The 13987-nt window shown below is 37.3% G+C and overlaps 2 protein-coding genes and 1 non-coding gene across 3 annotated transcripts; all 3 read left to right on the plus strand.

The window, feature by feature from the left end:
• Window positions 1-210: 210 nt before the first annotated feature.
• LOC111471503 (scarecrow-like protein 8) lies at window positions 211-2407 on the plus strand. Its single transcript, XM_023117213.1, has one exon. The coding sequence runs from the start codon at window positions 340-342 to the stop codon at window positions 2098-2100; it is 1761 nt and encodes a 586-aa protein (XP_022972981.1). The 5' UTR covers window positions 211-339; the 3' UTR covers window positions 2101-2407.
• Window positions 2408-9537: 7130 nt separating this feature from the next.
• Window positions 9538-9610, plus strand: TRNAR-CCU. Its single transcript has one exon. It is a non-coding gene; the product is annotated as a tRNA-Arg (tRNA).
• A 72-nt stretch (window positions 9611-9682) lies between these two features.
• On the plus strand, window positions 9683-11841 carry LOC111471534 (putative septum site-determining protein minD homolog, chloroplastic). The gene is made up of 2 exons (XM_023117249.1): window positions 9683-10892; window positions 11536-11841. Exon 1 carries the CDS (start codon window positions 9789-9791, stop codon window positions 10758-10760), a length of 972 nt encoding a protein of 323 aa, XP_022973017.1. The 5' UTR covers window positions 9683-9788; the 3' UTR covers window positions 10761-10892; window positions 11536-11841.
• Window positions 11842-13987: the final 2146 nt, after the last annotated feature.

Genomic DNA, 13987 nt, shown 5'->3' on the forward strand with positions numbered 1-13987 from the left:
AAAAAAAAAAAAAAAAAAAAAAAAAAAAACAGAGAGCTATTCGATTCATATCATAGATTGATAGATATCCGCTTGAAAAGCTTGAAAATTTTGAAAAAGTTGAAATCAAACCCTCTCTCTCTCCTCTTTCTCTCTCTAAAATCTTCTTCCGTTATATTCTCAAGGATTATTTAACTGTCTCTTCTTCTTCTTCTCCTTTATTTATTTATTTTTATATATATATATATATATATATTATAAATTCTCTCTTTTAGGTTTGGGATTTCACAGTTTTTTATTTTTTAATTTTGTGATTTTGAGAGAGAAAATACAGAGAGGGAAGGAATCTGTTCTGTAAAAATGCAATCTGGTTTCACCGGTGGTGGAGCGCCGGATTTCTACACCGCCGGCAGATCCATCCCCAACCCATCTCAGCCGAATCCATACAGATCGCAGCTCTCCGGTGGTGCTTTCTTAGATCCGACCGCCACTCAGATCGGTCGCCAAATCCCCTCTTCCCTCCTCGGAAAACGGAATCTCGCCGATCTTCAACATACCCACCACCATAATCTTCCTCTCAACAACCTCTTCCTCCGCTCTGTTAAGCCCAGAGCTTTTGCTCATCCGATTTCCCCACTTTCCAATTTGGATTTCTACTCTACTATGTCTCTGCCGTCGACGGATGTTCAATCCCACCGTCTTTATGGCACGAGCTCCACCGCGCTTCTTCAGCAGTTTCGTCAACAGCCGAATGGGGTGGTTCCGGCGAGGGATTTGCAGAGTTTGGACTCCGAGAAGAAGATGATTATGAATCATCGCCTTCAGGAATTGGAGAAAGAGCTTCTTGAAGATATTGATGATGATGATGGAAGCGACGCCGTTTCGGTGATTACGAACTCGAATAGTCCATGGTGTGAAACGATTTATAATCTGATTAGTCCCACGGTGGCGCAGAATCGAAGTCCGACTTCCTCTGCTTCTTCTTCCTGTTCTTCGTCTACGTCGTCCTCTGTCGCTTCCAAAGCCTCTGATTCTTGGAAACAATCTGTAATCGAGGCAGCCGCCGCGATTTCCGATGGGAAATTAGAGGGTATTGATGAGATTCTTGCTCCGGTGGTTGTTTCCAATGTGAAATTGGCGGAATTTATGGTGTTTGCTCTGAAATCGCGTGTGAATCCAGTGGAATTCCCGCCGCCGGTGGTGGAGATTTACGGTGAGGAACACACGGCGGCGACCCAGTTGCTGTATGATGTTTCTCCCTGCTTTAAACTCGCTTTCATGGCGGCGAATCTCGCGATTCTTGAAGCGATCGGAGAAGACGATCGGAAAATGCACGTTGTGGATTTCGACCTCGGGAAAGGCGGTCAGTATATGAACCTAATTCACCTCCTCTCCAACCGCCAGAAAGGGAAGGTTTCTGTGAAGCTAACGGCGGTTGTAGCGGCGGAGAGCGACGGCGAGGAGAGGTTAAAACAGATCGGCGAGTCGCTGAGTCAACTCGCGGATGAACTCGGCGTTGGGTTCGAATTCAACCTCGTAAGACATAAACTCGCCGAGTTAACACGGGAGTTACTCAGCTGCGAGCCGGACGAATTACTGGCGGTGAATTTCGCATTCAAGTTATACCGAATGCCGGACGAGAGCGTGTCGACGGAGAATCCCCGTGACGAGCTTCTCCGTAGCGTCAAGGCGTTGGCACCCACCATCGTGACGGTAATGGAGCAAGAATTGAACATGAATACGGCTCCATTTTCAGCTCGGGTAGCCGAGTCGTGTATCTACTACAGTTCGTTGTTCGAGTCTATTGATTCGACCATGCAGAGAGACCATCCGGACCGGGTGAAGGTTGAGGAAGGGCTGGGACGAAAGTTAGCCAATTCCCTAGCTTGCGAGGGGAGAGACCGAGTGGAAAGATGCGAGGTGGCTGGGAAGTGGCGAGCCAGGATGGGGATGGCTGGGTTCGAGGCAAGGCCGATCAGTCAAACCGTAGCTGAGTCGATGAAAACTCGGCTGAGTTCAGGCTACCGAGTCAACCCGGGGTTCACCGTGAAGGAAGAAAACGGAGGAATTTGCTTTGGCTGGATGGGCCGGACTCTCACCGTCACCACGGCGTGGCGTTAGTTTGTTTTTTTTTTTCTTTTCCCTTTTCTTTTTAATTTTTAATATTACCTAATTTTCTAAAGTATTAATATTAATATTAATATTAACATTTTCCCGAGAAAATGGAAAGGAAAATGGTGGGGTGTTTGGATTCCGAGAAAATTCTTGTAATTTAAATTAAAAAAAAGGGGAAAAAAAAGATAAATATTTTCCTAATTTTGGGGGTGTGTGAAAGCGGAAGTTTGGTGAGTGCCATCTTGTTGAAACCGGTGGCCCCACTTTTAATATTTTCCTAATTTTATTTCTTATAATAAAATTATTGTGAACATGTGTCGGCTTCTGATTGGCAGTTGGAATATATTTTTAATTCTATTTTCACTTTTTTCTTTCTAATCATTAATAAGAGTTACCAAATTAAAAAGTCCAATTTTGTTTTAAATATAATTAGATTTTATCTTTTAAATTTTGATATTAATGCAATTTATGGCGTTAATTTACAAAATTAATATCGGGAAAAAGAACATTAAATGGTGGGATGGTAACTTTGGAAAGTTACTGAGGCATTAATTATTTGGCATGTTACTGATATTATATTTTAATATGATTTTATTACCTAAAATAAGATTATTTTTATGGAGTACAGCTCGATTTTTATTAATTTTAAATATAATAAATGAGATGAAAATTTAATATTTTGATAATATTTGACCATAGTGGATTTGTTACCATATGTAAAAGGTTTTTATTTTTAAAGTAATTGTAATTAATTTTTATTATTTGATATGAAGTTTGACAAAATTGATTTAATTAAATTCTCATTTATTGATGATGATAATAATAATAATAATAATAATAATAATAATAATAATAATAATGTAGGGATTGGTGAGCTCCAATCTTCTTTTCTTTTGCTTTAATATTCCATTTTTCCTTTCTATATTTATTCATTACCAAACTAATCTCTAAATTATTTATCTAATTTTTTTAAAATACTGATTGAGTAACTCGAACTTGATTCAGTTTGATTAATATGGGTCTAATTGATCAGTTTGAACTCTTTGTCTTTAGTGGAGCTGATATCAATCTCTATCGAGCTAGTATTTGAAGGGGTATTAAAACTGGGATTAAATTTATAATTTTTTAAAAATTGAATATTAAAAAAAATAAGAAGGAAGGGTCACGAGTCAAAGGGTTTATTTAGTTTAAAAATAATTTTTAAATTTTAATTTTATTTTTGTGGAACCGAAAGAAATTACAGCTTTAGGCATTTGAAATGACTTGACCATTGAATGGAAGCACATAATTGGCAGACTTCATGCATGCACGCACGCCGTGCATGACATATGAAATTGTATAAAATTTTTGTGACAAATACCCATATTTTATCATGAATGTCTTCAGTTGAAGTAGCTCGACTTTGTTGACTGAGTGTAAATTTCTATAAGTTGGAGTAAAGTTCACCACGACTCCAACACATTTACCTCAAAGAATGACAATTTTAGTATTACTTTATGACAAATATGCTAAGAGTGACTTCACTGATTAGCTACCAATTTACATAAGCTCGTTAAAGGCTACTAAACTCCCACTTAAGTATCTCATAGAATTGATACGTTCAATCAATGAGTTAATTGATCATCAAACTACAGATATATATTTGACAATAAATTTAGATAAAAAAATAAGTAATTCAGACAATTGAGTTATGCTCATGTTGGCTCATACGTATCTATTGCATTTTATATTATCGTCAAGTGTTACAATACCCATATTAATATTAATATGAATAAAAGAATCATAAGTTTATTTTTAATTTTTAAGTTGTTTGACGCATCATTAATTTAAGGTATAAACTTGAGAGAGTAGGAGGCGTTTTTTCTTCGCTCGATAAATGGGGTCCGAGCAGAATTATATTAAGACATAATATTTTCTAATTTATTTAGATTTTTATAACATTTCCTATATAACTCAAATCAGATGGGTTTGTTCCCCAAATCTGTAGAGTTTTAATCCGCCTCCACAAAGATGATTAAATATTGGAAGATATAATGAAGTCCAACATAGATTAAGAGTATATAATGTACGAACAATTCTAGCTTTCTTCATAAAATATGTTCAAAATCGTTTCAAGAACATGATATTAAAATTTAAGAACCTAATTCCTCTTAAATCTTGAAGATCTAAGAAAAATATGGAAACGTAAAACTCAAGAACTTACCTCTCGATATTCCTCGTTCTTTGATGCTTTTGGATGATTCAAGTAACCAAACTTGATCTCCACAAAGGCTTTGAGCAAGGTTCATGAAGAAGATTTGACCAGAATCGAGAGCTCCAGGTAGTCGAAAAAAATGGAGGTATGATTTGCATCATAAGTATGTATCATGATTTGAAATTATGGGACCTCATGTATTTTGTATGTCACGAGCATCAAAATACTTTCACGATATGATTAGTACGATCGTGTACATGATAATACTATATGCACTCCTTTCCGTTTGTGGTTTTAGACAGTCTGAGCGTGTGCTAGCTTGTAATCAGAGGTATGTATATGAGTCCATCTTGTGAGTCCATGTATGCGTGCATGGGTCGTGTGTAGAGAAGTACTACATACTCAAGCAAAAAGTAGCGAAGTTCAATAAAACCTTTGTGTTTTGGTTCACATTTTAGAATATAAATGAGCCTCAATAGTACTTATTTGACATGTCAATAATCATTATAAGGACCTATTATAATGGCACGGGACCGAAGAAAGCTTTTCGTCTCCACCCCACTTTGTGGACCTATTCAATACAAAATCACAACCTCGACTATAGTCTAGTTTGACTAAACCATAAAACCAAATAGAAATCAATTTAAAATCACAACATAAAAAGAAAATGATAATGTGTAACATCTCGAAATTAAAAAGTAAAATGAAAAAGAAAACCCTATCTTTTGACCTACTCGATTAAATCAAAATTAACTTTTGTCACAAGGTACCTAGTCAAGAACGCCAAACCTCCGATCATAAAAAATACCTTAGATCACCAAAATGATGGATAATATATCTTATTTTCGAGTTCTTGAATAGGATCAAAATTTTAATTTTTACTACATGACGATGGTCCGTGGTTTTTAGAGTTGATTACAGATGTTCGAACTCTATGTGCCAAGTAAGGTTAAGTTAGACGAGCCTAATCTAGGAAGGTGACAGAAAGGATTGTTCTCTAATTATTTATGATTTTGATGCGTACGATTGGGTCGGAGGGTAGAAAGTTGCATAATTACATCATTTAACCTTTATTTTGGATACATAATTAAAAGGTATTTTAGGGGGTCCTAAACTAGCAATGTTGATAATAGATTCCAATCTTGTCTGCTGTAGAGTTGACTTTGAAAAGGATTCGCAAATCTGCAAAGTGTAATATGTTGTTGAGAAGTCAATGCTTTGTTTATTAATGTTGTCTGCTGTCATGTAATAATCCTATGAAATCACACATCGACAATCATTTTGAACATTTCTAATTAATGTAGGATCTCATACTGATAATATATACTAGCGGTGAGCTTAGACTGTTACTAATAGTATTAGAGTCGGACATCGGGCGGTGGGCCCCCAAGAAGATAGATTGTGGATCCCACATCAGTTGTGAGGGTAACAGAGCATTCCTTATAAGAATGTGAAAACCTCTCCCTAATAGACGCATTTTAGAATTGGGAGGCTAACGACGATACGTAACGTGCTAAAACAGACAATATCTGCTAGCGGTGAGTTAGGACTGTTATAAATGGTATTAGAGCCGGATTCGGGCAGTATGGCCCCCAAGGGGGTGGATTGTGAGTTCCCACATTAGTTGAGAGGGAAACGAAATATTTCTTATAAGGGTGTAGAAACCTCTCCCTAATAGAAGCGTTTTAAAATTGTGAAGCTGACAACGATATATAACGAGTCCAAACAGATAATATCTGTTAGTGGTGGACTTGGATTATTACAAGTATCTTGTTGATAAATGAAACAATAATGCGATAGTCAAAGTATGTTGATTATGTATTTTTCTTTTGGGACAAGGGTGAAAGGTATTAATTGGACATGGCTCTAGTATCCATCAATCACCTTCTAACACTTTAAATTTACATAAAATTTTGACTTAGAAACAAAAAAAGAGCGGGATAAATCAATATGCTATTAGTTACAAATCAAATTAGTGGTCTAGACAGATTGATTTGGGTTGTAAAAATCTTTTGGATCAAATCGAAATTTGGAGTTCGTTGAATTGGTGACTGAGTAATCCGAATATAGCTCATAACCCAAACCAAATCAAATAGAGTACACAGGTAGGTGACTCGAGTGACTCGAGTTACCCGAATAGATTACACAAGTTAGGTTGAGTTGTCAAGTTGTTCTTTTTAATTGTTTTAAAAAGTCCTACTTATCCACCCTACAATGTTAATATAAAACACTTACTATTCACACCAACTTTTATAGCTTGAGTTGGATAGTCTGTATTGGTAGAATTGGTCATCAGATAAACACTTCTATTCAAAATATGAACGAGAGGTACATGTTGAACTATCATTTAACAGTTGATACGTTTATTATATGATATATTATTTTTTGAAAATTTGAGGTGACATGACTTATTATGCATTTGAAAGAAACAAGAATTTGTGGAGTTGAGATTAAAGTAATGCATTTGGAAACATTATAGCGGCATTGAGAACGAACATATTAGTCTTAAGATAAGCAATACTCTTCGGCCCTCATCGAGTTTGATATCTAGCCATGGAGGTGTCCAAAAATTCTAAATTTTCTTTCGAAGGACCTAATTCACATTAAAATAAGATTTGTATCAAAATTGGGACGAAAAACTGATAAATGGGCATCGAACATACAAGAAATAAGTGTCCATGCACGACCATGTGCCTCCGACACGCGTGCAACTACACGCAGAGCTTCACCTGCCGTTAGTGTGTGAGCAGAGTCTCACTTCCATCTCTGGTAGACGCGATTTTTCCTCCGAATTTTGTGGGTACAACATGTGGCACATCCGAGATGGATGAGGTATTTTTTAATATAATTTTTAGTCCTACACATAAACGTCATTGAACTTACGGAAAAATAAGCATTCTTACCAAAGTTAAAAACTCTGGTACCCTGTTTCTATCGTGAATCTTGACCCATTCCTACTCCTAGAACATCATGTTCACGAACTTACTGGTATGTCCAAGGGGGAAGACTAGACCCGATAAGTCGGGGCAAATCATCTCGAATATTTTTTCTTTAGGGCACCCAATAAAATCTCAAAAACTCGAAATTTTAAATGACGATAAAAAGAAAATTACGTAGGGATCGGGTAGAACATAGCTTCTCAACGCCCCTACAAGCCTCGAAGAAACTTCTTTAAAAATACCCTTAAATTTTTTTTTTCGAAAGTTACAAAATATTATTTATCATTAGTATTAAGTTTAAGAAATACACAAACAGATTCAGACTAGAGATGTTCATTTAATCTACTCAAATGAGATGAGAAATCTCCGATCTCCAATGGAGAATAAGTCTAACATTCCAAGTCCACCGCTAGTAAATATTATCCTATTTAGCTTTCTTTTCCTTTTGAGCTTACTCTTACGGTTTTAAAACGATTTTGGTAGGGAGAAGTTTCCACATCCTCTAAGAAATGTTTCATTTTCCTCTCCAACTGATGTGAGATCTCACCATCCACTCCCTGTGAGCCAAGTGTGCTATAGATATTGTCGGCTTTGACCCGTTATGTATCACTGTAAGCTTAACGGGTTTTAAAACGCATATGTTAGGGAGAGATTTCTACACCATTATAAGAAATTTTCGTTTCCCTCTAAAATCGACCTAAGATTTGTTCCTGTTACTTAAACGAAACTAGGGGCGGAGATTATATTCCCGTCACTATCCCTGCCCTCGACCATGCCCAAAACGCATAAGGTGGAAGCATGTAGTGTTGTAATATTGAAATTTAAGTTTTTAAAAGGTATGTTAAATATTATATTATATTTTTTCTTAAGAAATATTATTGGATGGGTAAGAATGTTTTTATATTTTTTTAATAGAAATTATATTAGAAAATGGAAATTATCCATTAAAAATAAATACTTTTTTAAATAATGGAGAAAATTTTTTAGGGTGTGAATACCCGTCCAATTCTTGCAAAAATAAATGAGAATTTCATAAGAATGAGAGTTGAAATAAGAGATAGGAACGGGATAGAGATGAGGAAAACTTCTTTGTCCCCTCCTTGTTTTGCGATATATTCGGATCATAGAAGTATATAAATGAAATATATGAAAAGGTACTTAACGAAGACGTTTTTAAGTGAAAAAAAAAACCGAACTCGAGAGCACGTAGGTCAGTCTAAGCTAAGGATTGTCAAGGCAATGCCCAGAAAAGTAGCAGCAAGAAGAGCAGGATCCACCAAAGTTGGCATCCCACATGGTGTTGTTGGGGCCTCAATATTGGCATTTGAAGCCACAACAGCTTTAAATCAATGATGAACAGCTTTCCAAGACCATGAATTACAGCAACATGGACTGTAATTTGAACTACATCAGCAACCATCAAAATACAATACTTGGTGTATTGTTATGACCAAGAACACTCTCATTTTCCATCATTTCTGTGCTCAAATTCTCTCTTTCATTACCCTAAACGAAGCATTCTTCGAAGCTAAAGTTGCAAGATCGTGTTCATGACAAGCTATAAGGGGACAAACTTGGTCTCAACATCCATTTTTTTTTTCACCGAGTTATAATGGCCGACCATGAATGGATTTTATTGGTTTGCTTCTAGTCCTAACGTGTACTTTTTTTCCTTAAGTCTAGAGGTGTTCGTGGATTGGGTTGAATTAGGTTGAAACATTTTTTGTTGACTCATCTAATTGGGTTAGGTATATTCATATTGGTTTTAGGTCATTAAAGGTCCGTGGCTAAAACATATATTATTTATAAATATTTAATTTAGGCTACTTCGCTCTTTCCCCATACTAAAGTTTCGAATGCTTGTTGATTTAGAAAGATGGTAGGGACGTGTTAGCACTTTATTAATAGTTTAGAAAGTCGACGGTTCCTCTCCCTATTGATCGAGTTGCTTCGCTGATGTTGATCAAATATTTTGTGAAGTAATTTGAATTACGAGTTTATAAATAAGTTTTTTTATTTTTTATTTTTTACTCTTGATCTTGATCATCATGAGCGATCTCGTTTCTGCCAACTACTTCATACTCACATAGAACTATTCATATTGACCATTTTCCTTATCGAACAGATTCAGGACTAAAGGATAGTTAGAGATCTCATAAAAATCGAGGGGCACGACCCTCTTACCTATAATCTCATCCTATCTTAATAATTTATTATTAAAGATTAACAGACAAGTACTCCACAAAAATAAAATTGAACATTTATTTTATAGAATAAATAAAGTTATTGTTAATACGTGTTCAAACACAAGCGCCTGTAGCTCAGTGGATAGAGCGTCTGTTTCCTAAGCAGAAAGTCGTAGGTTCGACCCCTACCTGGCGCGTTTTCTTGTTTCCAAAATTTAATTTTCTGTTCTTATCTTATATTTTTTTCTTGTTCAAAATATCCAATCTTCTCAGTCTCTGTCGCGGAGGAACATTCAGTCTTCCATTTCCAGTGTCTCAAAGTGATTAAATCCTTATTGTTGGGGTTGGTATGCCCTAATTCTTGCGTTAAGGACAATGCGAATCCTTCACCTTCTTCCCAAACCATTCATCTTCAATCCCTTCCATTCCAAAGCCTTCCCAAGCCCCAACCCTAAATCCTTCCCCAAATCCCCCTCTTCCACCCCCGTTAAATCCGTCCTTCAATGGAACCGGAAGCCGGAGCTCGCCGGTGACACTCCCCGCGTCGTCGTCATCACCTCTGGTAAAGGCGGCGTTGGCAAGACCACCACCACTGCCAATGTCGGCATTTCCCTGGCCCGTCTTGGCTTCTCTGTTGTGGCCATTGATGCGGACGTTGGCCTCCGGAATCTCGACCTTCTCTTAGGGCTTGAGAATCGTGTCAATTACACTGTTGTTGAGGTTCTCAATGGGGATTGCCGGTTGGATCAGGCTTTGGTGAGGGATAAACGATGGTCCAACTTTGAATTGCTTTGTATTTCGAAGCCTAGGTCGAAATTACCTATTGGTTTTGGTGGGAAAGCATTGGTTTGGCTTGTTGATGCGTTAAAAGCAAGACCAGAAGGTTGTCCTGATTTCATTATTATCGACTGTCCGGCTGGAATTGACGCCGGATTCATTACCGCCATTACACCTGCTAATGAGGCGATTCTTGTAACGACGCCGGATATCACGAGCTTGAGAGACGCCGATAGGGTGACGGGATTGCTTGAATGTGATGGAATTCGAGACATTAAGATGATGGTGAATCGGGTTCGGACAGATATGATCAAAGGGGAGGATATGATGTCCGTGCTAGACGTACAAGAGATGTTGGGGTTGGCTTTATTGGGTGCAATCCCTGAGGATTCAGAGGTAATTCGTAGCACAAACAGAGGGTACCCTCTGGTGTTGAACAAGCCACCCACATTGGCGGGTTTGGCCTTTGAGCAGGCAGCTTGGAGGCTTGTTGAACAGGACAGTATGACGGCTGTGATGGTCGAGGAGGAGCCGAAGAAACGAGGTTTTTTCTCGTTCTTTGGTGTCTAAGAGATCAAATTCTCTGAGACAAAGGTTGTGTAGATCTTAAGGGGCCATGTATAAAGTGAGTAGAAGAATTTTGGTAGTGTTAGAAGAGCAGCCGGACCTGCTACTACTTGTTCAACAGGAGGAGATGCCACGGTGAGTCGTTCTGTATAGTTGGTTTGATTCTGATTCTCTTGATTTGATTGGTAGAAATCTATATTTCTTAGTTAGAAAATTTTCATTTTGTTGTTATGATGCCTTTGATTGGCTCCAAAATCACTTCTAATGTGATGGAATGAAATCTCTTGCTTGCCTTTATGATCAAGTTTTGTGATGCAATGATAATGCCATTTTTCAATATGTCACCACCTGTTCACTGAGATCATTATGGATTAATGAGTGCATTCCATTTAATAGCTTCTTTTTATGCCAAGAAAATTGTAGAACCATGCCATTTCAGACTAGATAGAGCCTAAAACTCAACCCCTTGGTTGTATTCAATTCAGAAGAATCATTGTTCATTGAGCCTTTAAGAACCAAATAGGAAGCCTGGTGTAGATATCTGAAGCAAGCACTAACACTAAAAGAACCATCTTATGGAAGTCGACGTTTTCTCAGCTGCTGGCTTATTATCGTCTCTCCTGTTCTCGATTCCTTGCTTTAAAGATTCCAGCCTTTTCCTGCATTGGTTGTCGAAAACGTAGATTGAAGTGACACTGAGTGATGAAACAGACTTTTGTTTACTACATAATAGGGATCGTTTCCTTATAATGGAGGTTCCGTTTCATTCTTCTTTCAGGGATAGGGGCAACTTTCTTCTGGAGTGCTGATTGTTTTTGTTGTTGGGATGAAGTTTGATCCTTGATTTTTTTTTTTTTTTTTCGTTGTACAAATCCTTGTTGAGGTTTGCTCAGGTTGACGATCCTTGGTTAGGTTTATTGCCATACAAAAGAGCTAAAACTCTTTTTATGAGTTCCACTTCTCAAAGGAAGTCGAGTCTTATAAAAGACGCTACTCTAGGGAGAAAGTTCTCGAGTTGAGTCTTTGTGAGTTCATCTCAAACAACTTTGGAAATTTGTATCTAATGATTTTGTTGGGATTGAAATGTGTTAGACGAACACGACTCTCCACAATGGTATGATATTGTCCACTTTGAGCATAAGCTCTCATGGCTTTGCTTTGGGCTTCCCAAAAGGCCTCATCCCAATGGAGTTAGTATTCATCACTTATAAACCCATGATCATTCCCTAAATTAGCCGATGTGGGACTTTCATCATCCAACAAAATGCTTTTTCTATTGACCCCTTTTTTAGGTTTCGATTTCGAATAGGTTCAACCCAATAAGTAATAACGATCTATACTCATGAATTTCACTTAAACCATAGTCAGGTAACTTTATTAGATCGAACGGAACGGTACGGTAATGTCGAGTAAATGATGGATGAATGTTGTTTGTGAGATTTATGGTTAGATGCAGGTATCTTACGAGTGAACAAGACCGTTTTTGTTGGTGCTGCTAGATTGAGTTTTTTTTTTCCTCGTATTATTCACGGTTAAAAAATCATCGAAAAGAGAGATACTTTATCTCTAGCTACTTTATTTTTTAATTAGAATTTGTAAAATCTGAAGAATTGTATTTATTAATAAACATGTGAACTTCCATATCTATTCATCACGATCTTTTCTTCAATTTGTCTTCACACTTGGAGACATGTGAGATCACTCGTCGGTTGGAGAGAGGAACAAAACGTTTCTTATAACGGTGTAGATGTAGATCTCTCCTTAGTAGACGTATTTTAAAATCTTGAGGCTGACGGTAATATGTGATGGACCAAAATGCATAACATCTGTTATTGGTGAACTTGAGTTGTTACAAGTGATATTAGAGTCGGGCATTGAGTGGTGGGTGGTGTGCCAACAAGAACTTCATCTTCAAGAAGGATAGATTATGAGATCCCACATCATATTGGTTGTGTGCCAGTGAAGACGTTGGACGGGAACGAAACATTTCTTATCGCGAGGCTTTGGAGGTAGAATGTGAGTCCTTATCGTGAGGCCTTGAAGGTACAGTATGAGATCTCACATCACATTTGTTTTAAAGGGGGAATGCAACATTCCTTACCATGAAGCTAAAGTAGACCATATTTGCTAGCGGTAAATTTGAAGAATAAGAACTTGGTCGATGTTAGGTTTTATTGCAACTTTGAGGTGATGGTTTTCCTCTACAGAAGGGTCTGATTTCTCCCATTTTCTTTAGCAACTTTTTTAAAAAACCATTAAACCCGGCTGATTTTGGGGAGGAAATAGGGGAACATCTTATCTCTCTCTCTAAGTTTTCATTTCGAATCGATGTGAGATCTCATAATCCACCCAAGGGGTCCAGCATCCTCTCTGACACTCGTTTTTCTCCAATCGATGTGGGATCTCACAATCTACCCCCTTCGAGGTGTAGTGTCCTCGCTGGCACTTCGGACCGCTAGCAAATATTATCCTCTTTGGGTTTTCCCTTCCGAATTTCTCCTTAAGGTTTCTATATCATGTCTGCTAAGGGGAGGTTTCCATTGATGTGGGCTCTCACAATCCACCCCCTTTGGAATCTAGCGTCCTCGTTGGCACTCGTTCCCCTCTCTAATTGATGTGCGATCTCACAATCCACTCCTTTTAGGGTCTAGTGTTCTCGATGCACTCGTTCCCCTCTCTAATCGACGTGAGATCTCACAATCCACCCACCTTCGAGGCCAAGCGTCCTCGCTAGCATTCGTTCCCCTTTCCAATCGAGATCTCATAAAAGGAGTCCATATGACTCGATAACCAGAACTACTTAACTCAAATCATAAATGTTGAGTTGGGTTAGATCTTTTTTCGGTTTTGGTTGGGTTGAATGTTTTAAAAATTGAAAATTTAGTTCGGTTTACCAGCTGAATTTTTTTTGTTGAGTTTGAAAATAAAGTTACAAAATAACTCTACATTACTTTTAAAAAGATTAAAAATATTTAACATTTATAATATATGTAGTGATGCGTTATAATATATAAATTTATTTTAGTTATTAATGTATGAGATTTTAGTTAATAATGTAATTTATACTGTGAATACATATGATTTTTTAAAAATAATATACTATGAATACATATGATTTTTAATCTAAAATATAGGGTTGGGTGTGAACTGTTTCAAGTTTCTCAAGTGCTAACCCATCCTTAGTATACTCCAAATAAACTTTTTATCTAACCAATTCAAACATAGCTTCT

The sequence above is a fragment of the Cucurbita maxima genome, unplaced genomic scaffold, assembly GCF_002738345.1.
Source record: "Cucurbita maxima cultivar Rimu unplaced genomic scaffold, Cmax_1.0 Cma_Scf00053, whole genome shotgun sequence".
In the NCBI taxonomy this organism is placed as follows: Eukaryota; Viridiplantae; Streptophyta; class Magnoliopsida; order Cucurbitales; family Cucurbitaceae; genus Cucurbita; species Cucurbita maxima.

Bases quoted from the DNA above. Each gene is read 5' to 3' on its own strand.
- LOC111471503 (XM_023117213.1), top strand. From the start codon at position 340: ATGCAATCTGGTTTCACCGGTGGTGGAGCGCCGGATTTCTACACCGCC.
- LOC111471534 (XM_023117249.1), top strand. From the start codon at position 9,789: ATGCGAATCCTTCACCTTCTTCCCAAACCATTCATCTTCAATCCCTTC.